The sequence below is a fragment of the Bos indicus x Bos taurus genome, chromosome 16 (genome assembly GCF_003369695.1).
Source record: "Bos indicus x Bos taurus breed Angus x Brahman F1 hybrid chromosome 16, Bos_hybrid_MaternalHap_v2.0, whole genome shotgun sequence".
NCBI lineage: Eukaryota > Metazoa > Chordata > Mammalia > Artiodactyla > Bovidae > Bos > Bos indicus x Bos taurus.
In genome coordinates, this window is record NC_040091.1 from 75379928 (window position 1) to 75402770 (window position 22843).

Consider the following 22843-nt stretch of genomic DNA (forward strand, 5'->3'; position numbering starts at 1 on the left):
AGATGGTAAGGCGTCTGCCTGCAATGCAGGAGACCCGGGTTCGAGTCTTGGGTCGGGAAGATCCCCTGGAGAAGGAAATGGCAATCCACTCCAGCACTCTTGCCTGGAAAATCCCATGGACGGAGGAGCCCGATAGGCTACAGTCCATGGGGTTGCAAAGAGTCAGACATGACTGAGCAACTTCACTTTCACTTTCAAGTTTTCAGGTGGTTTGACACATAGCAACTGATAATCAGAAGTGGAGGGAAAATTCTAACATTTTATATTATATGCAACAGTAATGTCACAGTTTATACAGACAGCTATAGAAACACGTTATAGTGGTTACAATAAAAATAAAATCTAGGATGACTATTTTTCAGGTCCATCATCCAAAAAGTAACTCATACCAGGCTTAATTTGTAAAAATATTAGAATAACACTGTATAAAAGATTCTAAAAGTGATATAAGCTAAGTTTATATTACTTTAAAATTTAATTACTTTCACAAAAGTTCACACTACATTTAATTTGGGGTTTTTCTACTACAAATTAAAATCTCTTACATCACATTTCCAACTTTCACTCTTAGTCTTCTTAATGGATATAAATTCCTGTGCATTTTCAGGATGAAATCTACCAGAAAAAAAATTAAAATACTGTTAGGAAGAGATGATATTAGTTAAGTCAGTACTCCATTTGACATGTTAACAGTAATTATAAGAATCAAGCAGTGATTCCTTTATTAGAGACAGGCACATCTGAGTATTTAAAGAATTGCTATCATTTTAATATATGAATGTGTGCCTGAATTTATGCAGAAATAGTCAAACTAAAACATAATCATTTTAAATATATTCAGGAACCTATCTATTCACAGAGAATCTTCAAGGCAACTCACTTGACTTTAGTCCATAGTTCAGTAAATTTAATTTCTCAGTTAAATATAAATATTCTCTCATAAATTTTTATATACTAAAGACAAAGCTGAGTATGAGGAATAAGTTTTCTGGAGTTGTATAATCATATACGTTGAAAATATACTTGTCAAAACCCAAGACACAAAACCAAGGATAATAAAAATGCTGTTTCTTAAATTTCTAGAGTATAGATTGTTTTTGTTGCAATCTCAAAAAACTTAATCTCACAAGTATGAACTAATATTTGCTGTTCCTTTCTTAAAAAATTTGTCATCTAGAAAATTTTAAGCAATCAAAGGACTGGAGACAAGCACTCCATAGATGTGTTTGGCTCACTACATATTTAAATGAGAAGGCATATTAAAGTCTACTATGGAAGCAAGATCATACTTGCCTCTTAACATGCTTGGCTAAAGTCTTCTTGCTTGCATGAAGTTTATTACAGTAAGGGCACTTGTGCTCCTTCTTATGAAATTCTGTTTCATTACTGTGCTTCTTTCTGTGAACAGTTAGGTTAGACTTTGTCGAATAGCGCTGGTGACAAATATCACACTCAAAGGGCTTCTCACCTGTGTGAACACGTGTGTGGCTCTCATACTTCCCTATGAAGAGACAGAAATTAAAATTAAATTCAGTACATTTACTACACAGTGACTGAAATTAGATGGTGGAATAAAATCTCATGATAAACAGTATACTTAATAGACACACGTTGAAAGAAACTTACAGATTAGCAGACTTTTTAAAAATATCACAAAAGGCAGCATAATATATTATATAGCTCATATATTTTCATCTCTCTTCCCACAGAAGGAAATCTGGAAAGGGTACTACAAATCTAGCATTACTCAACAAAATTTATACTACAGCCCATTCATACAAGACTTCTCCAACTTATTAAGACGTTAGGACACAAGTACACCACCTGGGCTTGACTGCATGCTTAACATGAAGTTACTAAAGCCCACATACTTAGGTAACAAAGAAAAGTAAGAAAATGACAAAATGAACGGGTATAATGCAGACATGTGGAGGCATATTAATGTGAGATCTGTATTATATTCTGAGTATAATGTCCTAAATTATAGGCCCTAACAACCTAAATGTCCATTAACAGATGAATGGATAAAAAAGATGTTGTATGTATATATACGTGTACACACACACACACACACACACACACACACATATATATATATAATGGAATACTGCCCACTCATAAAAAATGGTGAAATACTGCCATTTGCAGAAACATGGATGGACCCTGAGATTATCATACTAAGTCAAAGTAAGTCAAATATGACAAAATCACCTATCATACAACAGGTGAATATAAAAAATAATACAAATAAAGTTATTTACAAACAGAAACAGACTCACACACATAACAACCTATCATGGGAAAGAATTTATATATATATAAAACTGAGTAACTTTGTTGTACACCTGAAACTAACACAATATTGTAAATCAAATATAGTTCAATAAAAAAAATTGAAAAAAAGAAATTTTAACACAGCTTGTCCAAAAAGAAAAATGACAACTAAAAAATGAAATAAAAGGATACATTTTGGCTTAATTTTTATTTATATTCCTACTTATGGTGGTGGTAGTGTGTTTAGTTGCTAAGTTACGTTTGACTCTTTGCAACCCCCTGGACTGTAGCCCTCCAGGCTCCTCTGTCCATGGCATTCTCCAGGCGAGAATACTGGAGTGGGTGGCCATTTTCTTCTCCAGGGGATCTTCCGGATCCAGGGATGGAATCCGCATCTCCTATGTCTCGTGCACTAGCAGGCAGATTCTTTACCACTGAGCCACCTTATACTAAAAGCCTTTTACATTATTATTCAGAATATACAATTTCACATTATAGAGGCACACCAGTATTAATGGTAGGGGCAGAGACTCTGGATCCAGGCACCTGGACATGAATCACAACACTTTAATTTGCAGGCTATGTGACCTTGGACAAGTAACCTTTCTCAAATCTTTCTTATTTGAAAAAATAATAGTGGCGTAATGAAAATATGCAAAAATAAAAATGGAATAATAGTATTTACTTCAGAGGATTAGCGTAATAATAAATCAATTCATACACATAAGACACTACTGTTTTCTAACCCATTATAACCTATCAGTTAATGCTGGCTGTTATTATTATTCTGTAATCAAAGCTGTGAATATGCACATCTAGTAGCATAAAATAGAAATTTTAATTAAGGATACTTTTGAGTGAAAGGCAATAGAAATAAGAAAAAGCACTATCAATATGAAGAGTAATTTTCTATGATAAGCTTAGCTTTGCCTTGTCCTGAAAAAAATATATACATAAATTTTTCTTCAGGCGAAAGCTAATAAGCAAGTATAAACATTTCACCCACACACTTTTTAAAAATATGTAAGTCTTATATGTATCATGGAGATTAGATAAAAAACAAAATATTCTAAGGCCAGGAGGAAAAAAGATAATCATAATTATTTGTCTACATTCACCAATTTATTACATGCATCTAATACGATTTTTGGAGAACAATTGCTTACAAGGTTGTGTCAGTTTCTGCTGTACAGCAGCGTGAATCAGCTGTATGTAGACACCTGTCCCCCCGCTCTTGGACCTCTCTCCCACCATCCCATCCCTCTAGGTCATCAACGAGCACCACGCTGAACTCCCTGTGCTACACCGCAGGTCTCCACTGGCTATCTATTTTACACATGGTAATGTATATATGTCAATCTTACCTTCCAGATCCACCCTCCCCTTCCCAGCCACCCCAGGGTCCACAAGTCTTTTCTCTATGTCTGTCTCTATTCCTGCCCTGCAAATAGGTTCATCTGTACCATTTTTCTAGATCCCACACACATGCCTTAATATATGTTATTTTTCTCTGACTTACTTCACTCTGTATGACAGACTCTAGGTCCATCCACATCACTCCAAATGACCCAATTTCGCTCCTGTTTATGGCTGAGTAACATTCCACTGTACATATATACCACATCTTCTTTATCTATTCATCTGTTGATGGACATTTAGACACACCATGTTCTTGGATTAGAAGAATCAATATTGTAAAAATGACCATACTACCCAAAGCAATCTACAGATTCAACACAATCCCTATCAAACTATCAATGGCATTTTTCACAGAACTAGACCAAAAAATTTTACTTAGTATAGAAACACAAAAGACCCCAAATAGCCAAAGCAATCTTGAGAAAGAAAACCAGAGCTGGAGCAATCAGGCTCCCTGACTTCAGACTACATTACAAAGCTATGTAACCAAAGCAGTATCGTACTGGCACAAAAACAGAAATACAGATGAGTGGGACATGATAGAAGTCCAGCAACAAAGCCAAGTGCCTATGGTCCCCTAATTTTTGACAAAGGTGGCAAGAATATACAATGTAGAAAAGGCAGCCTCTTCAATAAGTGGTGCTGGGAAACCTGGACATGTAACAGAGAGAAATTAGAACACTTCCTAACACCATACACAAAAATAAACTCAACATGGATTAGAGACCTAATGCAAGGCCAGACACTGCAGAACTCTTTGAGGAAAACATAGGCAGAACAACACTCTTTGACATAAATCGCAGCAAGACCTTTTTGACCCATCTCCTAGAGTAATGAGAATAAAGACAAAAATAAACAAATGGGACTTCAGTTCAGTTGCTAAGTATCCGACTCTTTGTGACCCCATGAACTGCAGCACGCCAGGCCTCCCTGTCCATCACCAACTCCTGGAGTTCACTCAGACTCACGTCCATCGAGTCAGTGATGCCATCCAGCCATCTTATCCTCTGTCGTCCCCTTTTCCTCCTGCCCCCAATCCCTCCCAGCATCAGAGTCTTTTCCAATGAGTCAGCTCTTCACGTGAGGTGGCCAAAGTACTGGAGTTTCAGCTTCAGCATCAGTCCTTCCAAAGAACACCCAGGGCTGATCTCCTTTAGAATGGACTGGTTGGATCTCCTTGCAGTCCAAGGGACTCTCAAGAGTCTTCTCCAACACCACAGTTTAAAAGCATCAATTCTTCGGCGCTCAGCTTTCTTCACAGTCCAACTCTCACATTCATACTTGACCACTGGAAAAACCACAGCCTTGACCAGACGGACCTTTGTTGGCAAAGTAATGTCTCTGCTTTTCAATATGCTATCTAGGTTGGTCATAACTTTCCTTCCAAGGATTAAGTGTCTTTTAATTTCATGGCTGCAGTCACCATCTGCAGTGATTTTGGAGCCCACAAAAATAAAGTCTGACACTGTTTCCACTGTTTCTCCATCTATTTCCCATGAAGTGATGGGACCAGATGCCATGATCTTAGTTTTCTGAATGTTGAGCCTTAAACCAACTTTTTTACTCTCCTCTTTCACTTTCATCAAGAGGCTTTTTAGTTCCTTAATTAAACAAATATGATTAAATTTAATAAACACAGAGAGTATTATCTAAAAATTAATTGCACTGCACTTACATAAGAATACTGAAGAAAGGGAACCAAGGTATTTCCCTTAATGTAGGGGGGAAGGATAACATTATAAGCAAAGAAAAACCAAAATATGATAAAAATCCACAAGGTATTTAAGCACAGACCATATGATGATCTATGCATATTTTGCTTGTCTGGTGGCTGTGACAGTAAAGAATCTGCTTACAAAACAGGAAACTGTGGTTCCATCCCTGGGTCAGGAAGATGTCCTGGAGAAGAGAATGGCTACCCATTCCAGTATTCTTATCTGGAGAATTCCACGAAGAGAGGAGCCTTTGTGACCATGGGGTCACAAAGAGTTGGACCCAACTGAGCAACTGAACATACACATACATATTAATATGCATATAACATAATTATGTATTTCTAACCTTCAGTTCCGGAGAAGACAATGGCACCCCACTCCAGTATTCTTGCCTGGAAAATCCCATGGATGGAGGAGCCTGGTAGGCTGCAGTCCATGGGGTCGCTAAGAGTTGGGCACAACTGAGCGACTTCCCTTTCACTTTTCACTTTCATGCATTGGAGAAGGAAATGGCCACCCACTCCAGTATTCTTGCCTAGAGAATCCCAGGATGGGGGAGCCTGGTGGGCTGCCCTCTATGGGGTCGCACAGAATCAGACACGACTGAAGCGACTTAGCATAACCTTCAGTTCAGTTCAGTTCAGTCGCTCAGTGGTGTCCGACTCTTTGCGACCCCATGATTCGTAGCACGCCAGGCCTCCCTGTCCATCACCATCTTCCGGAGTTCACTCAGACTCACGTCCATCGAGTCAGTGATGCCATCCAGCCATCTCATCCTCTGTTGTCCCCTTCTCCTCCTGCCCCCAATCCCTCCCAGCATCAGAGTCTTTTCCAATGAGTCAACTCTTCGCATGAGGCGGCCAAAGTACTGGAGTTTCAGCTTTAGTATCATTTCTTCCAAAGAAATCCCAGGGCTGATCTCCTTCAGAATGGACTGGTTGGATCTCCTTGCAGTCCAAGGGACTCTCAAGAGTCTTCTCCAACACCACAGTTCAAAAGCATCAATTCTTCGGCGCTCAGCCTTCTTCACAGTCCAACTCTCACATCCATACATGACCACAGGAAAAACCATAGCCTTGACTAGACAGACCTTTGTTGGCAAAGTAATGTCTCTGCTCTTCAACATGCTATCCAGGTTGGTCATAACTTTCCTTCCAAGGAGTAAGCGTCTTTTAATTTCATGGCTGCAGTCACCATCTGCAGTGATTTTGGAGCCCAAAAAAATAAAGTCTGACACTGTTTCCCCATCTATTTCCCATGAAGTGATGGGACCAGATGCCATGATCTTCGTTTTCTGAATGTTGAGCTTTAAGCCAACTCTTTCACTCTCCACTTTCACCTTCATCAAGAGGCTTTTTAGTTCCTCTTCACTTTCTGCCATAAGGGTGGTGTCATCTGCATACCTGAGGTTATTGATATTTCTCCTGGCAATCTTGATTCCAGCTTGTGCTTCTTTCAGCCCAGAGTTTCTCATGATGTACTCTGCATATACAGCCTTGATGTACTCCTTTTCCTATTTGGAACCAGTCTGTTCCATGTTCCATGTTTCTAACCTTGAACTATCCAAAAAAAGTTGGAAAAGCATGTATTTTTATTATTTTTTGCAGGATATAACCAGAATAATACTGCTATAAAAATTTCTTAGGGGAAGTGTTTTCTGAGTTGATTTTAATATTTCTCTATTATAATACAGCATGCTTGAATTATCCTCCAATTAAATTAATGAATTAAAAAAATATAGCATGCTTGTACTGGATTCCAAAATACTTTTTACGCATTTATCAGTTACCAGAACAGGTACAGAATCCAAACATTATTAATATGTACTAATAACCCATAATTTTAATTTGGCAAAGATAGGGGTCATTTTATGAAATTAAAGCAAAAAAGTTTTCCGTGATTATAAAAGTTTTTATGTTTCACATTTTTCATAAGCTTGCTTTTTAAATTACGTAAATAATGAATCAAGAGTATACAGTATAATTTTTAAATGATTAAATTACAAGTGATTTTTGGAATGGGACTATTCTTACCAGGGGACTGACTGCATACCTCGCACAGAGTCTCAGAACTGAAAGCTAACTTAACCTCCTACTACTCAAGTCTCCTGATTTTTACCCAAGTGAATAGGAAGAGCAACTTAATGAAAATCTTAAATTATAAGAAAAATCTTCCCCAAACCTTTTATTTTCTATGAAAATACCTCTGTTGGGAAGATGTTAAATTAACAATTAGTAGAATTTCCCTTTATTTAGAGTCAAGAAAGTCTTGAGTGGCAGTTAAAGATCAAAACTACTTCTGATTGTTAAACTTCCATTTGCCTACAGACCAGAAGACTTAACAGGATTTAACCCCCCAAAAAGAAAATTGTTTTAAAATAAATTCAGTAAAATCCAAAGACACCTATGAAAATAGATAAATTTGAATAATTCACTTTAACAATCAGAATCTCTAAAATAAAAAACACATTTCTATTATGTCAACTCAAATTTATGCACAGAGGCACTGCAGGATATGTTATCTGCATGGCTTTGAATTTCTGAACAACAAGAGACATAGCTTCTGAGGGAATGCTGAACCACAAAGTCAGGTAAATGTACAATGAAATCCCAGGTTTAAATCAACTGGTAAGGCTGTTGAGGGTGGGGTTCTCCTCGCATGAACACAGACAACAAATCTCTCTTTCTTATCAGGTGGGGGGAATTCAATAATAATGTATAAATCAAGTGTTTACTTCAAGGTTATCAAATAAAGTTTCCATCAAAAAAATGTTCTTTCACAGAATACTAAGTTATGCCCAACCATTCTTGATCACCAATAGAAAATACATAATATTAAGAAATTTCATCCACAGCATTTTTCTGACTGAATCCCAATATGAATTATGTCCCAAATTAGGAGATATAGAAAACACATATTTATACATACCAAAACTTGACCTTGGGTTTCATTCCAAATGGGTTATGCTAAATTATTATTTTTTTTGGGGGGGGTCATGCTAAATTATTATCAGATTTCATGTGGAGATTTTTCAAAGAGAAACATCACCAAATTAGCTCATTATATATCTCATATGCCAAATCTTAAATTATACCTCAAATCATTTGGCATGGCGTGAAGAACACTTCACTAAAATATTTAACTTTAAAGTAGAGAAGTATGCCGTAAGTCAAAACTCTTCCCTATTCAGAACCAAGTGGAATCTGTCAGGATAGTCTTAAACAAGTCACATTTTTTTTAAAGCTACATTTTTTTTGCTTCTAGAAGAGATCAAATTTAATCTAAGGAAAGGACAGAAAAGACAAATCATCCAAATTTTTTTTCTCTCACTCCCATCTGTCATCTTTTCCCAATTTGATCTTTGCCTTTTAACCCGAGGTTTTCAGTTTAAGGGGGAAAGGTCAAAGGACTCTTATCTGCATGAGAATGGGCAGAGAGGAGGACAGCTGGAGCCTCAGGAATAACACAACTGCATCAGGAGTCTGACTCCAAGCATCTATGAAACACACCAAAAAAGGTAAAAGATCCAAAGTGAGAGAATCAAATTAGTAAACTACATATGGTTCCAGAGCTCATTAGCTGCCTCTCATAAACCCCTCTGAAACAGCAAGTTAAAGGCTTCTTACAAGTCAGAGGTCCATCTTTCACCTTAGTTCAACTAAAGAGGAGCTTACTGAAAACTTACTATTCCATTTGAAATGACCTGGAGGATCATGAAGGATACTAACCAAAAGTAACAGACAACACTTTCCAGCTCACAATCTGATGAGGCAGGGAAATAAGAACCAAAATCCTAGGTGGACATTTTAAAAACCTCCTAAAGAAATGTGGGTGATACAAGGGTTATTGGAAAGTAGCCCTGGAAATGTTTCAAGAATAAAGAGGACTTCTGATAGAGATGATACAGGAGGACACTGAAGAATCACAGGTCTTCTCCATCTGCCTGTTCTTTTCATTCTACCGGTCACCAGTCCACTGAAGCCTGCAGCTCTGATCCACCCTGTCCCGCGTCCCATTCCCAATGCTGCTCATCCTCCTAGCCCAAGCCTGAATAACCCTCTGCTCTTTCCAACTTCCTTCTCTTCCCTGAAGCCAGCTTACCTTTCTAAAACTCCTATGGCGGTCATTTCCTCTGTTTTCTCAACTTTTTATCACTTACTGGATTAAAAACTCCTCTGCACTGCATATAAACCATTCAAAATGTGACCTCTGCTCACTTCCCAATCCTCATCTATCATCGTTTTCATTACGCCCATTATTTGCCCACCCTGACGAGGAAGGCAATGGCACCCCACTCCAGCACTCCTGCCTGGAAAATCCCATGGATGGAGGAGCCTGGTAGGCTGCAGTCCACCGGGTCGCAAAGAGTCAAGACACGACTAAGCGACTTCACTTCCACTTTTCACTTTCATGCACTGGAGAAGGAAATGGCAACCCACTCCAGTGTTCTTACCTGGAGAATCCCAGAGACGGGGAGCCTGGTGAGCTGCCATCTATGGGGTCGCACAGAGTTGGACACGACTGAAGCGAGTTAGCAGCAGCAGCCCACCCTGAAATCACCCTAGTTTTAGCAATTTCTAGAACCTGACTACCTTAAAGTCTTTGTACTTGTTGGTCCTTCTGCCTTGCAAGCTCCTCCCTTTCTTAGGTTCTCAGCTCAAATGCTACCTGCTCCATGAAATCTTTCCAGATTCCCCTAAGCCTCTGTCCCTGTCCTGATAAGATTATCTTTATTATAATTTTGTTTTTGCCTGTACTCATTAATCTCTAAGATTCTTGATGACAAAGAACATATCACTTCATATTTGTTTAGTGTCTGGCATAGTACAGACACTTAGAAACTATATTAATGATGAATAAGCAGCTTGCATTCACTGCACACCTAAATTTCACAGTATTGTAATTTCATACTATATTCACACAAATTTCACAAAGACTATGCTATTTAATCCTCATAGTAACCCCCATGAGAAGGTACTATTAGCATCATCCATTCTATCTGTGAGAAGACAAAAGTACACACAGGTGAAGTAACTCACATAAGACCTGGATTCAAAAATGCAGGCAGTCTGACATCACCACAGCTCATATCAATGCTTCATAACCAGTATGATAAAATCATAATCTCAATCTCTTCTCTTTCTCTGCACAGGGGAGAAGTCAGCAGCCCCATTGAGGCTAAGCAAAAGAGGGGTTCAATAAGAGGGGGATAATATAAAACACATTCAGAAAGGAGGCTGGAAATAAGCTGACAATGTGATCTATTGATACCCACTTTTATCTGATTATCTGAACTAACCTTAGTTCAAAAAGCTGCAAAATGCCTTCTTCTTAGTACATCAAGAACTTAACTTATGCAGTATTTCCCCAAATAGTGTGCACAGAACTCTAGTTTCCCGGGAGTTTCCAAATGTCCCGTGATAAAGTTATCTGAGAAAATGCCAGGTTAAGTAAAATTAACAGGTTTGTTTGCTAGAGAATTTGAGAGTGTTAATAGAGATTGAGTATCGTCTTCCTTGTCTTACCTGAACACAGAATCCCTTGCTCACAATGCATCCCACAGGCCCAGTGTTGGATACAAGAGCCTGATATCTATCTGTTGGGCCCACAATGCCACTGGCAGACTGACCCTGCTCTCACACATCTCAAATCAAATTAGGCCAAATTAAGGAAATGGCAACCCATTCCAGTATCCTTGCCGGGAAAAATCCCATGACCAGAGGAGCCTGGTGGGCTATAGTTCATGGGGTGGCAAGGAGCCGGACACGACTGAGCAACTGAGCCCGACTGAGAACAAGGCATGACACAGGAAGCGTGTGCTAAGAATACAAAGTTTAAAAAGGCAGAATCAACTAGAAAGATGAAATGTTGTCAGGTATCTCAATTCAAGAATGTTCTTCTGTTCCCTGTAATGCTCACAGTATGTGTTCACAGCTCCACAAGAATATTTACCAGCCTTAGTTTAACAAGCTACTTGTATTCACACACTCTTCCAACTGACTAGTTGCTCAAAAAAAGTTACTCTATTCATTTGCACAGAACTTTAAACACAGTAAAAATAGCCATGAACAATTATTAAGTTGGACTGTCAAAAGCATTCTAATTTAGAAAAAAATATTCAAAGGCATAAAAAAGCAAAAAAAAAAGGCACCTACTGCTGTGTCATAGTTTACACTGTTGAGTATTTTGAGAGCAAATGATTATCAATACCTTATTTAACCAATTTCCTCCTAACTCAATAACATCAGTGACTGAAGGGAAGTTGCTCAGTCATGTCTGACTCTTTGCCACCCCATGGACTGAAGCCTGCCAGGCTCCTCTGTCCATGGGATTTTCCAGGCGAGAATACTGGAGGGGGTTGCCTTTCCTTCTCCAGGGGATCTTCCTGACCAGGTTATCAAACCTGGGTCTCCAGCACTGCAGGCAGACTCTACCATCTGACCCACTAGGGACACATGGGGATATATTAAATGTATGTAAGTAATTTTACAAGGTCAAATAATACTTATCTGCTTCTTTTATGGAGAAGGCAACGGTACCCCACTCCAGTACTTTTGCCTGGAAAATCTGGCTGCAGTCCATGGGGTCGCTAGAGTCGGACACGACTGAGCGACTTCACTTTCACTTTTCACTTTCCTGCATTGGAGAAGGAAATGGCAACCCACTCCAGTGTTCTTGCCAGGAGAATCCCAGGGACGGGAAGCCTGGTGGGCTGCCGTCTATGGGGTTGCACAGAGTCGGACACGATTAAAGCAACGCAGCAGCAGCAGCAGCTTCTTTTATCATTCTATGTGGTAAAATACAGTCCCCAATTTCATAACTCTCATTTATATGTAAATAGGTGAACTGCTGCAATTTTAAAGTTCACATTATAAAGTCCATATAAGACACCTCCAAAAATTATTTTACTAGCAAGTAAGCTCTCCTGAAATTAAATATTCACTGACTGCCTGCAATGCAGGAGACCCAGGTTCGATCCCTGGGCTGGGAAGATCCCCAGAGACCGGAATGGCAACCCACTCCAGGTATTCCTCCCTGGAGAATTCCATGGACGGAGGAGCCTGGTGGACTACAGTCCATGCGGTTGCAAAGAGTCAGACACAAATGAGCAACTAATACTTTCACTTTTATATGCTTTTCACTTTCATATCACTTTTCATATGCTTTTCATATATATGCTTTTCTAATAAAGAAAAAATTGATTTCTTCATTATTATAATAACCCAAGAATACTATTAGGACACTTCCTAAAGTCTCTGCCTACAGAATGAAGGCATTTATTACACTTAGTAATTTAGTTTTATCTGTAACTATTCTTAATCTGAAACATCCCAGTTCTAAACAGTACTGGATACTGGAAAAGTGACTATATTTATGACTCACATATTACCACGCTCAAGGGGAAACAGTACAGGAATTATTAAATTACATACAATATGGCCTATTTCAATTTTCTATGATGACTCAAAAATAGCGCTTAAATTAAATTAGCATATAAATCAAAATGCTATATTCGTAATTATTGACACTCTGGAATTTTTCATACTAAACACAGGAACTAATGATCTGTCACCTACTGCCAGGACATGAGGAAGAGAAAATAAAAGGTAATATAAATACTTAATTCCTGAATCACAACAAATTTATAACAGGATAAAATACAGATCAAAAATCAAATACCCTCCATACTTTTCAAAAGTTATTTTCAAAGTTTAGTTTTTAATAATCACCTTTAAAGCACCCACGAAAAGTAAACTATTAGAGACAAGAAACATGCTTTTCTTTCTTACCTATGCGGTCAAATGTCTTATCGCATTTGGGACACTGCAATATTTTTTTGTTACTGTTCTGAATGATTACAGGGGTTAACCCCTCATGAATGCTTCCAACGGAATCACCGGCCTCTGGCTCCTCTTCTGCATCATTCTGATCTTTTTCACTCTGTTCTTCAATGTCAGAATATTCATCTGACATTTCCTCCTCTAGCTCATCTTCTTCAGCATTATATTCACTTCCGGGATCCTCAGAATCATTTCTATCTGACTTTTCCTTATCAAAACTGTCTTGATTCAAATTGTCTGACCCATCACCACTTTCTTGCTCATCATCACTGGTGTCCTCAAACTTAACAGGGCACTTTCGATTCCGTTTTGATCTTCTTGTGGAAAAACTTCTCTCCAGCATTTTTAACCCATGTTTTTTCCCTAATAAAAGGGACCTATGGGTTTTCGACAAATGATTCTCTAAAGACTTCTTATAACAAAAATGTCTACTACAGAATTTACACTGATGATTACTTGATAGTCTTCCAGTTAATTCACTTAGTGTTTCTTCTGGTGATGACTTTTCAGTTAGCTCAGACTGAAAAGTGGCAACATTTTCGTTATTTAGCAGCTTAACTGCATCTATAATATCCAGAAACTTTGCAGCCTCTAAAACAAGAGGGATTTCATATTTGTACACAAAAAATTCTGATGTGTAAAGAAATTCAAGCAAATGCTGAAAAACGGAGTGCGTTACGTGATCCAGGGTGACAACATCCGTGCTCGGATTTTTGCTCAAACACGCATGGAAATAACTACTGCCAACAGCAACGACAACTTTATGGGCGCTAAATTCTTTTCCTTCTACTATGATAAGTAAGTCACAGAAAGACGGTTGCTTCTGCCTGTCATCATTCAAATACTTCAGCAAGTTCTTATTGTACTGCAAAGAACTCAGAAGTTTCCTCTGATCCGGGGAGGGAGGAAGTTCCTGATAACAGCGTAGGGCTTCAGGAGCTGGTCTTTCTGTGGAATGAGCGTAGGTTACTTGGTCACACTCCTCTACAACATTTCCTTCCGGGGAATCTTTATGGTAGCCTAGATGGATCTTCTCGTCAAGATGTGAAGTAACCTTTCTCCTCTTCTTCATTGCAGTACAACGGTTTCAGAACAAGAAACTTCATAAGTGTCTTGAGGGATTTATGAAGGAAAACAGGATTGTCTGGGATCACAGCTTCTGGAGGGGCGTGCCCGAGGGTTGCATGGTCTGTGAAGAAGAGAGTAGAAGCATGTAAAACAACTCCACGGCCCAGCCATCCTAAGTCACTCGCGGTACTGTCAACAAAACCTTCCTAAATGAGAAGTAAATTATGACAAAGTCACCGCTTCCACGCATTCGTGGCTGAGATTTTAGGGCGGAGAACGAGGAGGGCAGGGTTAGAAAAAGACAGCCAACAAAAGAATAATTTTGAAGGAGGCAGGGCACACCTTGCAGGCCCTATTCCCGAACGGAGTAGCGGGAAAGCGGGCAGAAGGGGAGGCTCCCCCGAGCCCGCCGCGGGCCAGGTCGAGGCGCCCACCTTCGCGATGCAAGGGCGCCGGGGCGCTGACACTCAGGCCGTCGCGGCCACGGAACCCACGTTCCCTCCCCCTCCCCCATTAACACGCTTCCCCGGGGCGGTGAGGCGCACCTCATCCCGGCCGGCGAGCGTCCAAAGGCCGGAGGCGCCCGGCGGGACTGCCCTGGGAGCGGCGCGGAGAGGAGATCGGGGTCACCCGGGGGACGACCGCCAGAGCAGAGCCTCCCCGGGCCGCTGCCGCGCCGAGACCGCACCACCGACGGCGACCCCTCGCCGCCCGCCCACCCGCTCCCGCGCGGACGCCCCGCGCGTCCATTTACCCGGGAACGCAGGGCTCCCCGCTGGCTCCCGGCCGCCAAGCTCCACTCCGGGCGCGCTCGCTCCGGCGCCGAGACACTTCCGGGTTCAGCCCCCGGCCCCGCCCGCCTTTCCCCTGCCGTCGCCCCGCCGCCGCAGCCGCCGCCGCGGCCACCGAACACGTCAGCGGCGCGCAGCCTCGCTGCCGCCCGACACCCCTCCACCCCCACAGCGCGCGGCCCTGCGCATGTGCGCGCGCTCACCCTCCCCGCGCATGCTCCGTGATGCCCCCGCTCCCGGGCGACCCCAGCGACTACACTCCGAGTCCGTTAGTCCGGGTTTTCGCGGCGGTTCAGGGGCCGCTGTGCCCGAGCCAGTCTGGCCCTGGGGGACAGCCTTGCGGGGACCGGCGGAGGAGAAGACGAGGCGAAGTTGCGGAGGCCTGGGCGGGGGCACCGCGGCGCGAAAGGACAGCGTTCTCCCTGCCTGGGGCGGTTCGCAGCGGCCCCTCAGCGGCAGGCGACAGCGTGTCCGCCTACGCCGCCCCGCGTCGGAAGAACCCAGCAGGACGCAGCTAACGCAGTTGCTCCTAAAATTAGTGTTTGACTTTTTACCGTCCACAGAAACATTGAACATTGTACACATAAGCATACAGCTGGTAGGACAGGAAAGAAAGCTGAACCAAGGAGAAAAGGTCCACAGGCTAACTTTTGGGGCCAGTGCCCAGGATTGTGCGTTTGTAGCGCAGTCCCGGGTGGTGCCGGGATTGCTTCCCCGAAGACTACACGTTTACTAGGCGGTCCTAGTCGTGTCGTTTTCCAGACACCGGGGAAATGAGGCAGAGGCTGACGCCGAGCAGCTCGGGGAACCCATTCCCTGTTCCCCTGTGGATGGACCTGGTACAAAAAAGTTATTCCTGACACTTGTTAACGGTAAGGCAAACTTCGTTCAGTAGGGTTCTGTCCTGTGGGGGAGAGAATGGACTCAATTCCAGACAAGGAATAGTGGGAATTTGCAGCCCAGGAGCTGCCTGGGGGTGGCGGGCATGTCAGTGGATGGAGAACTGCCAAGAGATAACGCGGGGTGTCGGGGGATTTTGGCTAAACTGACCCAACAGGATTCTGGTTGGAGGCAGGTGGGATTGGTCAGACATCACCTGGTGGGATGGGGTTGGGGAAGAGGTTAAGGAACCAGGTATCAGATACAGAGGGTGGGGTATTCCGGCTAAACTGAGGAATGCAGAGACAAATACAGAAGCTCAAAAGTCAGAACCTAACTGAGAAGGGAGTTTAGAGGAGCCTGGTTAAAATTTGGTCAAGGAGAATCTTTGTTAGACCTTATCCAGTCAGTGGAACGTCTTAGAGCGAAGACTGAGCTTTCCAGCAGAAGCTGTTCTCCTCAGGACTTCAACCTGAAAACTCTGCCTGGGTTTTCAGCCTGATGCTGTGAAGTGTCTGGACTGAAGATTGGAACATCAACTCTTACCTGAGTTTCCTATGGAAATGTCTATTCATAGGCCTGTCCTATGGATTTCAGACTTACTAGCCCCCAGAATCAACCATGCAAGTCAATTCCTTAGAATATCAGTGTATCCTCTATCTATCCTGTCAGTTCTGTTTTTCTGGAGAACCGTCACTAGTACACTGGCAATGAACTAGTACACTGGCAGTGAACAATAGGAAAATGAAAAATAATGCCTTTGTATTTTCCTCAGTCATGTGGCACCAACATCCGTGTCCCTAAGGTGTCAGAAGTCTTTGTCAAAGGAAGTAACAGTGGGGTGGGTGCCGCGAAGGAAAGCGCGGAGCCAAAAAGTCAAGACAGAAAGGAAATCTACACTCTTTAGAACCTCTTCCCTATAGCTTCCTTTTGCTGATCTGTCATGGTCTTAATTCAACATTCTTTAAAAGGCTGTTTCACAAATTTATTTCTGAAAATGAAAATGTGTTTCTTCATTTACTCATTGAATATCCATTGAACAACTATTCTGTACCCTGCATGTAACATTTTAAATAAACTTAAAAGGTGTTATTTGACAGCATCAGAAATATAAAATACCTGGGAATATGAAATACCTGAGCACTCCCCCTAAAACACAGTTCAGAGACATTAAAGAAGACCTAAATAATTGAAATATGTCATATTCATAGACTAGAAGAGTGCATATTGTAAAGATGTCAATCAAGGGACTTCTTTGTTGGTCCATTGGCTAAGACTCTATGCCCCCAACATAGGGGGCTGGAGTTTGAACTCTGGTCAGGGAACTAGATCCCACATGTTGCAACTGAGACCCAGCGTAGCTAAACACATGTTTAAGAAAATCAAAAGGCAGATGAGAATATATTTGAAAAACATAATGTCCCCCAAGTAAAAAGAACTATTACAGCTAATGAGAAGGGAAAAAAAATATTTAAAATGAGTAAAATACTTGATCAGACATTGCTTGAAAAGAGATAAATATGTGAAAGGTATTATCTTTAAATTGCATCTTAAAGGAGATTCTAATTAAAACCACAGTAAGGTACATCCATAACAATAACTACATTTGACTGATAATATCAAGTGTTGAAAAAGATGTTTCAGCTGGAAGATAGATGTATCAACTGATGAAGATAGATCAACTGGAAATCTCATTAATTTAAAAATACATGTATTTATTTGGCTGCATCCGGTCTTAGTTGCAGCTCTTGGGATCTTTGCTTTGTCAGGCAAGATTTTCTCATTTTCGGTGCGTGGACTCCCTAGTTGTGGGAGGGCTCAGTAGTTGAGGCATGCAAGCTTAGTTGCTCTGCAGCATGTGGGATCGTAGTTCCCAGATCAGGGATTGAACCCACATCCCCTGGGTTGCAAGGTGGATTCATAACCACTGAACCACGAGGGAAGTCCTTTATTCACTTCTTCCTGAAATGTAAAATGGTATAAGCAGTTTAGAAAACAGTTGAACGATTTTGGAAAATCACACATCATATAGGCTAGGCAGTCCGTCTTTATTCAAGAGAAATCAAAGCATTATATCCACACAGAGTCTTACAAAATTTTATAGCAGCTTTACTTATGATAGCCCCAAATTAGGATCAACCTGAATGTCCAATAAGAGGAAAGTGGATAAATATGTAGAATACTATTACTGTCTACAATAAGGAACAAAGTAATGCCAAAGGCAACAACCTAGATGAGTCTCAAACTACTCAAATGGTAAAGAATTCACCTGCAATGCAGGAGACTAGGTTCATTGCCTGGGAAAACTCCATGGGCAAAGGATCCTGGCAGGCTATAGTCCATGGGGTTGCAAAGAGGAGACATGACTAAGTGACTAACGCTTTCACTACTTAGCAGTAAGAAGGAACAAACTAATGCCAAAGGCAACAAAATAGATATCTCAAAATAACTGTGAATAAAAGACAAAATGAGTATATTCTATGTGATTCGATTTATCAAAAAACTACAAACCACAGATTAAAATGACAGTTTGTTGCTTAGTCACAGCAGGTGGCATCAGAATTTGTATAGATTAAAAACACACAAAATTTTGATTGTAGCGATAATTTCACTAGTGTATACATACATATATGTATACACTAGTATACATATATATATATAGCTGATCAAATATATACCTGATCAAATTATATACCTTAAATATATACAGAGTATTGCATGATAATCTTAAAGTCATTAAAACATGTCACAGACAGACATGCAATGAAACAATGGAAAAGTTGAAAGTCCACAGATCAAAATTCACAGGTCAATTTACTATTTAAAAAGGTAAAGTTTCAAGTCTGTGACAAAAATATAAGACTGTCCAATAAATGAAAATAGATAAAATAGGTGGGCATCAGAAATAAAAGTAAGTTGTATATAACCTCAGCTAATTAAGATAAATTCCAGATGAATAAAAAAATATAAATTTAAAAATTGAAACCATAAGAGGAGTATAACAAAATAACAGTAAAATGTGAAGGTCTCTCTCAGCATGAGTCAGAATTTAGAAGCAATTAAGGGAAGAAAACTTCCCTGGTGGCTTAGAGGATAAAGCATCTGCCCACAATGCGGGAGACCCAGGTTCAATCCCTGGGTAGGGAAGATCCCCTGGAGAAGGAAATGGCAACCCTCTCCAGTACTCTTGCCTGGAAAATCCCATGGATGGAGGAGCCTGATAGGCTATAGTCCATGGGGTTGCAAAGAGTCGGACATGACTGAGCGACTTCAGTTCACTTCAAGGGAAGAAAATTGTTAAATCAACTATATAAACTTAAAAATATTTTACATGGAGGAATTCCAGTATCAGCAATGGTGTATTAAGTAGCTGGAACCAATTGTCTTGCTGTAAACAGCTAGTTCAATTTTTTTTTTTTTTAAGACAAAAGCTACTGTTTTGAATGCATGGCATAGCTAACAAGGTTGTATATGAGGAATTGTGAGGGCCTGGACTGCAAGAAAAAGAGGCTCAAAGAGGTGATCTGGCCTTGGTGGGGGAGCTTCTCCCTAAAAGCAGTTACTGACTGGAAAAAAACAACTGAGAGGCTGATAACATGAGCAGATCCTTGACAGAGCCGTGAGACAGGGAGATAAACGTTGAAATTAAAGGACCCCTTCCACAAAAAAGGACCCTAATAAACACCCCATGTTTCCAGCTGGAACTCTGTGAGTAAGAATGTACCAGAAATAGACCAGTCTTCATACACTAAAGTTCTTAACATTTTTATTCCTTATTTGAGAAAGACAATGAAGAATTTCTCCTTCTTTTAGCCTACCTGCCTGCCAGAGGCAAAACCCATCCTGTCTTGATTATGATGACATCATCCAGGCTCATTATTTTTTTAACTTGGTCATTCAACATGACTTGTGGGATCTTGGTTCCCTGACTAGGGATCGATCCTGGCCCTCAGCAGTGAAAGTGTGGTATCATAACGTATACCACCAAGGAATTCCTAACTTGTTAAGTTTTAATATATAATATCCAGTATCAAACACACACCTATACACACAAAGGCTGTTTCCAAAAATGTAAGACACAAAACATGAAACAGATCCACAGAAGATGAAGAAAATGAAGTTATTAGACCAATACAGCAACAGCATATAAACTATGAGTGATATGTTCAAGGAATTGACAGAGAATATTGAAATTTTAAACAAAAAAATGGAAATAAAATACAAATTCTAGGACAGGAAAACATAATAGGTAAATCTAAGAAGAGTGGGTATGTTTAACCTACGATTAGAAAGAACTGAAGAGAAACTGTTGAAGTAAAAGATAAATCAGAAGAAATATCCAGAATAAAACACAAACCAAGAATAGGTAATACAGGAAAGAGGAAAAGAAATATTTAGAACACATAAAACACCAAACATAAATCTTAATAGAACCACAGCAGCAGAAGAGGAAAATGAGAATGAGGAAGATGTAGCATTTTAAAAAGAACAGCTGAGAATTTCCCATTGATGAAAAACATCAAGCCAGAGATTCAAGAAAAAGTAGGAATTCCAAGCAAGATAAGTTCATAGAAAAGTAAAATTAGGCATATAAATCTGCTGAAAATTGGAAGTAAGGAAAAAAATTTTAAAGCATCCATAGGAGAAAAAAGGGACTTCACAGGTGGCACTAGTGGTAAATAACCCCCTGCCAGTGCAGGAGACAAAAGAGATGCAGGTTCGATCCCTGGGTTGGGAAGATCCCCTGGCCAAGGGCATGGCAACCCACTCCAGTATTCTTGCCTGGACAATCGCATGGACAGAGAAGCCTGGCAGGCTACAGTACATAAGGGTGTACAGAGTCAGACATGACTGAATCGACTTAGCAGGCATGCATGCAGGAGAAAAAAGAGTATTGGCATGAGAGGAGCAAAATTAGACCAAGAGCTGACTTCCCAGTGTAAGTTTTTGAAGCCCAAAGACACCTTCATGATGCTCATAGAAGACAACTGCTAAGCTAGAAAAAATCCTTCAAATGAGAAGCAAGATAAAAACTAGTTGAAATAAGCCAATCTTGAGAGGATTCACTAGCTCCAGACTCAGCATGTGTTAAAAGTTCTAATTTATATATAATAACTCAAGGGTGTTTAGCCTCTGGGGTAACTACTAAAATCAAAATTAAATAAATGTTTAATAAGTAGGCTAATAGAGGTAAGGAATTTGAACACTGAAAGAAAAATCAAGAAGAAGAAAGGGAAAGAAAGAGCAACAGCATTTGAAACAAATAGAAAAATGTAGTAAGATGGAAGATCTAAAGTCAAATGTAATAATTTCCAGTTAATGACTTAACTGGAAATTGACCAAATTATTCAATTAAAAAGACACTGATTAACAGACTGAATGAAAAAAGATAAAAACTTGCTATTACAGACTTCATTACTACAAAAACTTGATTACTGTAGACAAGGCTTAAATTTAAAGAAAAGTTAAAAATACATAGTTGGAAAATTATACACTATGCAAATGCTAACCAAAGATAGATTACTGTACCTATATTAATATCAGGCAAAGTAGACTTAGACATAAATTATTCATTTGAGATAGAAGGCCATGTAATAATAATACAGTCTTCAATCCATGAAGAAGATATAGCAATTTCAAATATGTATGCCTGTATTCAATTATGTATATATTTTATATACTGATAAATTTCTATCTATCCATATGTATATACATATGTACTATTTTATTTACATATATAAGAAAAGTATGTACTATTATATAATATTTTATATACAAGTATATAGTAACTAGTATATAATATTTTATATACTAATTATATATATAACATTATCATATTAGTACAAAAAAGATAACTTGAAAACCCAAAATGTTTGGAAATTCATTAATACATGGATGGCTCAGTGGTAAAGAATCCACCTGCCAATGCTGGAGATGCGGGTTCCACCCCTGGGTTGGGAAGATCCCCCTGGAGAAGGAAATGGCAACCCACTCCAGTGTTCTTGCCTGGGAAATCCCATGGACAGAAGACTGTGACTGGCTGCAGTCCATGGGGTCACAAAAGAATCGGACACAACTTAGCGCCTACACAGCAACAACAACAAGCATAGAGTCAATAGCCTAAAGAAAGCTGAGCGCCCAAGAATTGATGCTTTTGAGCTGTGGTGTTGGAGAAGACTCTTGAGAGTCTCTTGGACTGCCAGGAGATCAAACCAGGTAATCCTAAAGGAAATGAGTCCTGAATATTCATTGGAAGGACTGGTGCTGAAGCTGAAGCTCCATTACTTTGGCCACCTGATGTGAAGAGCCAGCTCATTGGAAAAGACCCTGATGCTGGGAAAGATTGAAGGCAGGAGAAGGGAATGACAGAGGATGAGATGGTTGGATAACATCACCAACTGTATGGACATGAGTTTGAGCAAGTTCTGGGAGTTGGTGATGGACAGGGAGGCCTGGCGTGCTGCAGTCCATGGGCTTGCAAAGAATCAGACATGACTGAGCGACTGAACTGAACTGAAACAGCCTAAAGAAAATAATCACAATATAATTTACAACTTATTTCGAGCTGGATAATAATAAAAATATATCAAAACAAATGTGATATAGCTAAAATCATATTTAGAAGGCAACTTTAAATGCTCACACTAGAAGAAGAACTGAAAATTCTTGATCTACGCATTAATTCCAAGTATTAGCACCTGCCCCCCACCTCAAAAAAATTTCCAGAGATTATAAGATTGGAAACAACCAAAACCAGATATCAGTAAAATGGAAAGTTATTTTTTTATATTTACTTATTTAGTAGTTGACTGCATTGGGTCTTAGTTGTGGTGTGTGGGAGCTTTCCTCATGGCAC

At 40.1% G+C, this 22843-nt stretch overlaps 1 protein-coding gene across 2 annotated transcripts in view; it reads right to left on the reverse strand.

Moving 5' to 3' along the window:
• Positions 1 to 15196, reverse strand: part of ZBTB41 (zinc finger and BTB domain containing 41) — a 39438-nt gene extending 24242 nt beyond the window's left edge. The window contains exons 1-4 of one of the 2 annotated variants that reach the window (XM_027565771.1): positions 15072 to 15196; positions 13199 to 14438; positions 1294 to 1501; positions 546 to 615 (exon numbers count right to left, since the gene is read on the reverse strand). In XM_027565771.1, the coding sequence (XP_027421572.1) occupies positions 546 to 615; positions 1294 to 1501; positions 13199 to 14321 (1401 nt within the window). In that variant the 5' untranslated portion in view covers positions 14322 to 14438; positions 15072 to 15196. Of the gene's footprint in view, positions 1 to 545; positions 616 to 1293; positions 1502 to 13198; positions 14439 to 14862; positions 14947 to 15071 lie in introns of those variants that run through there. The other variant, XM_027565770.1, reaches the window with a different exon arrangement.
• Between the last annotated feature and the right edge of the window lie 7647 nt (positions 15197 to 22843).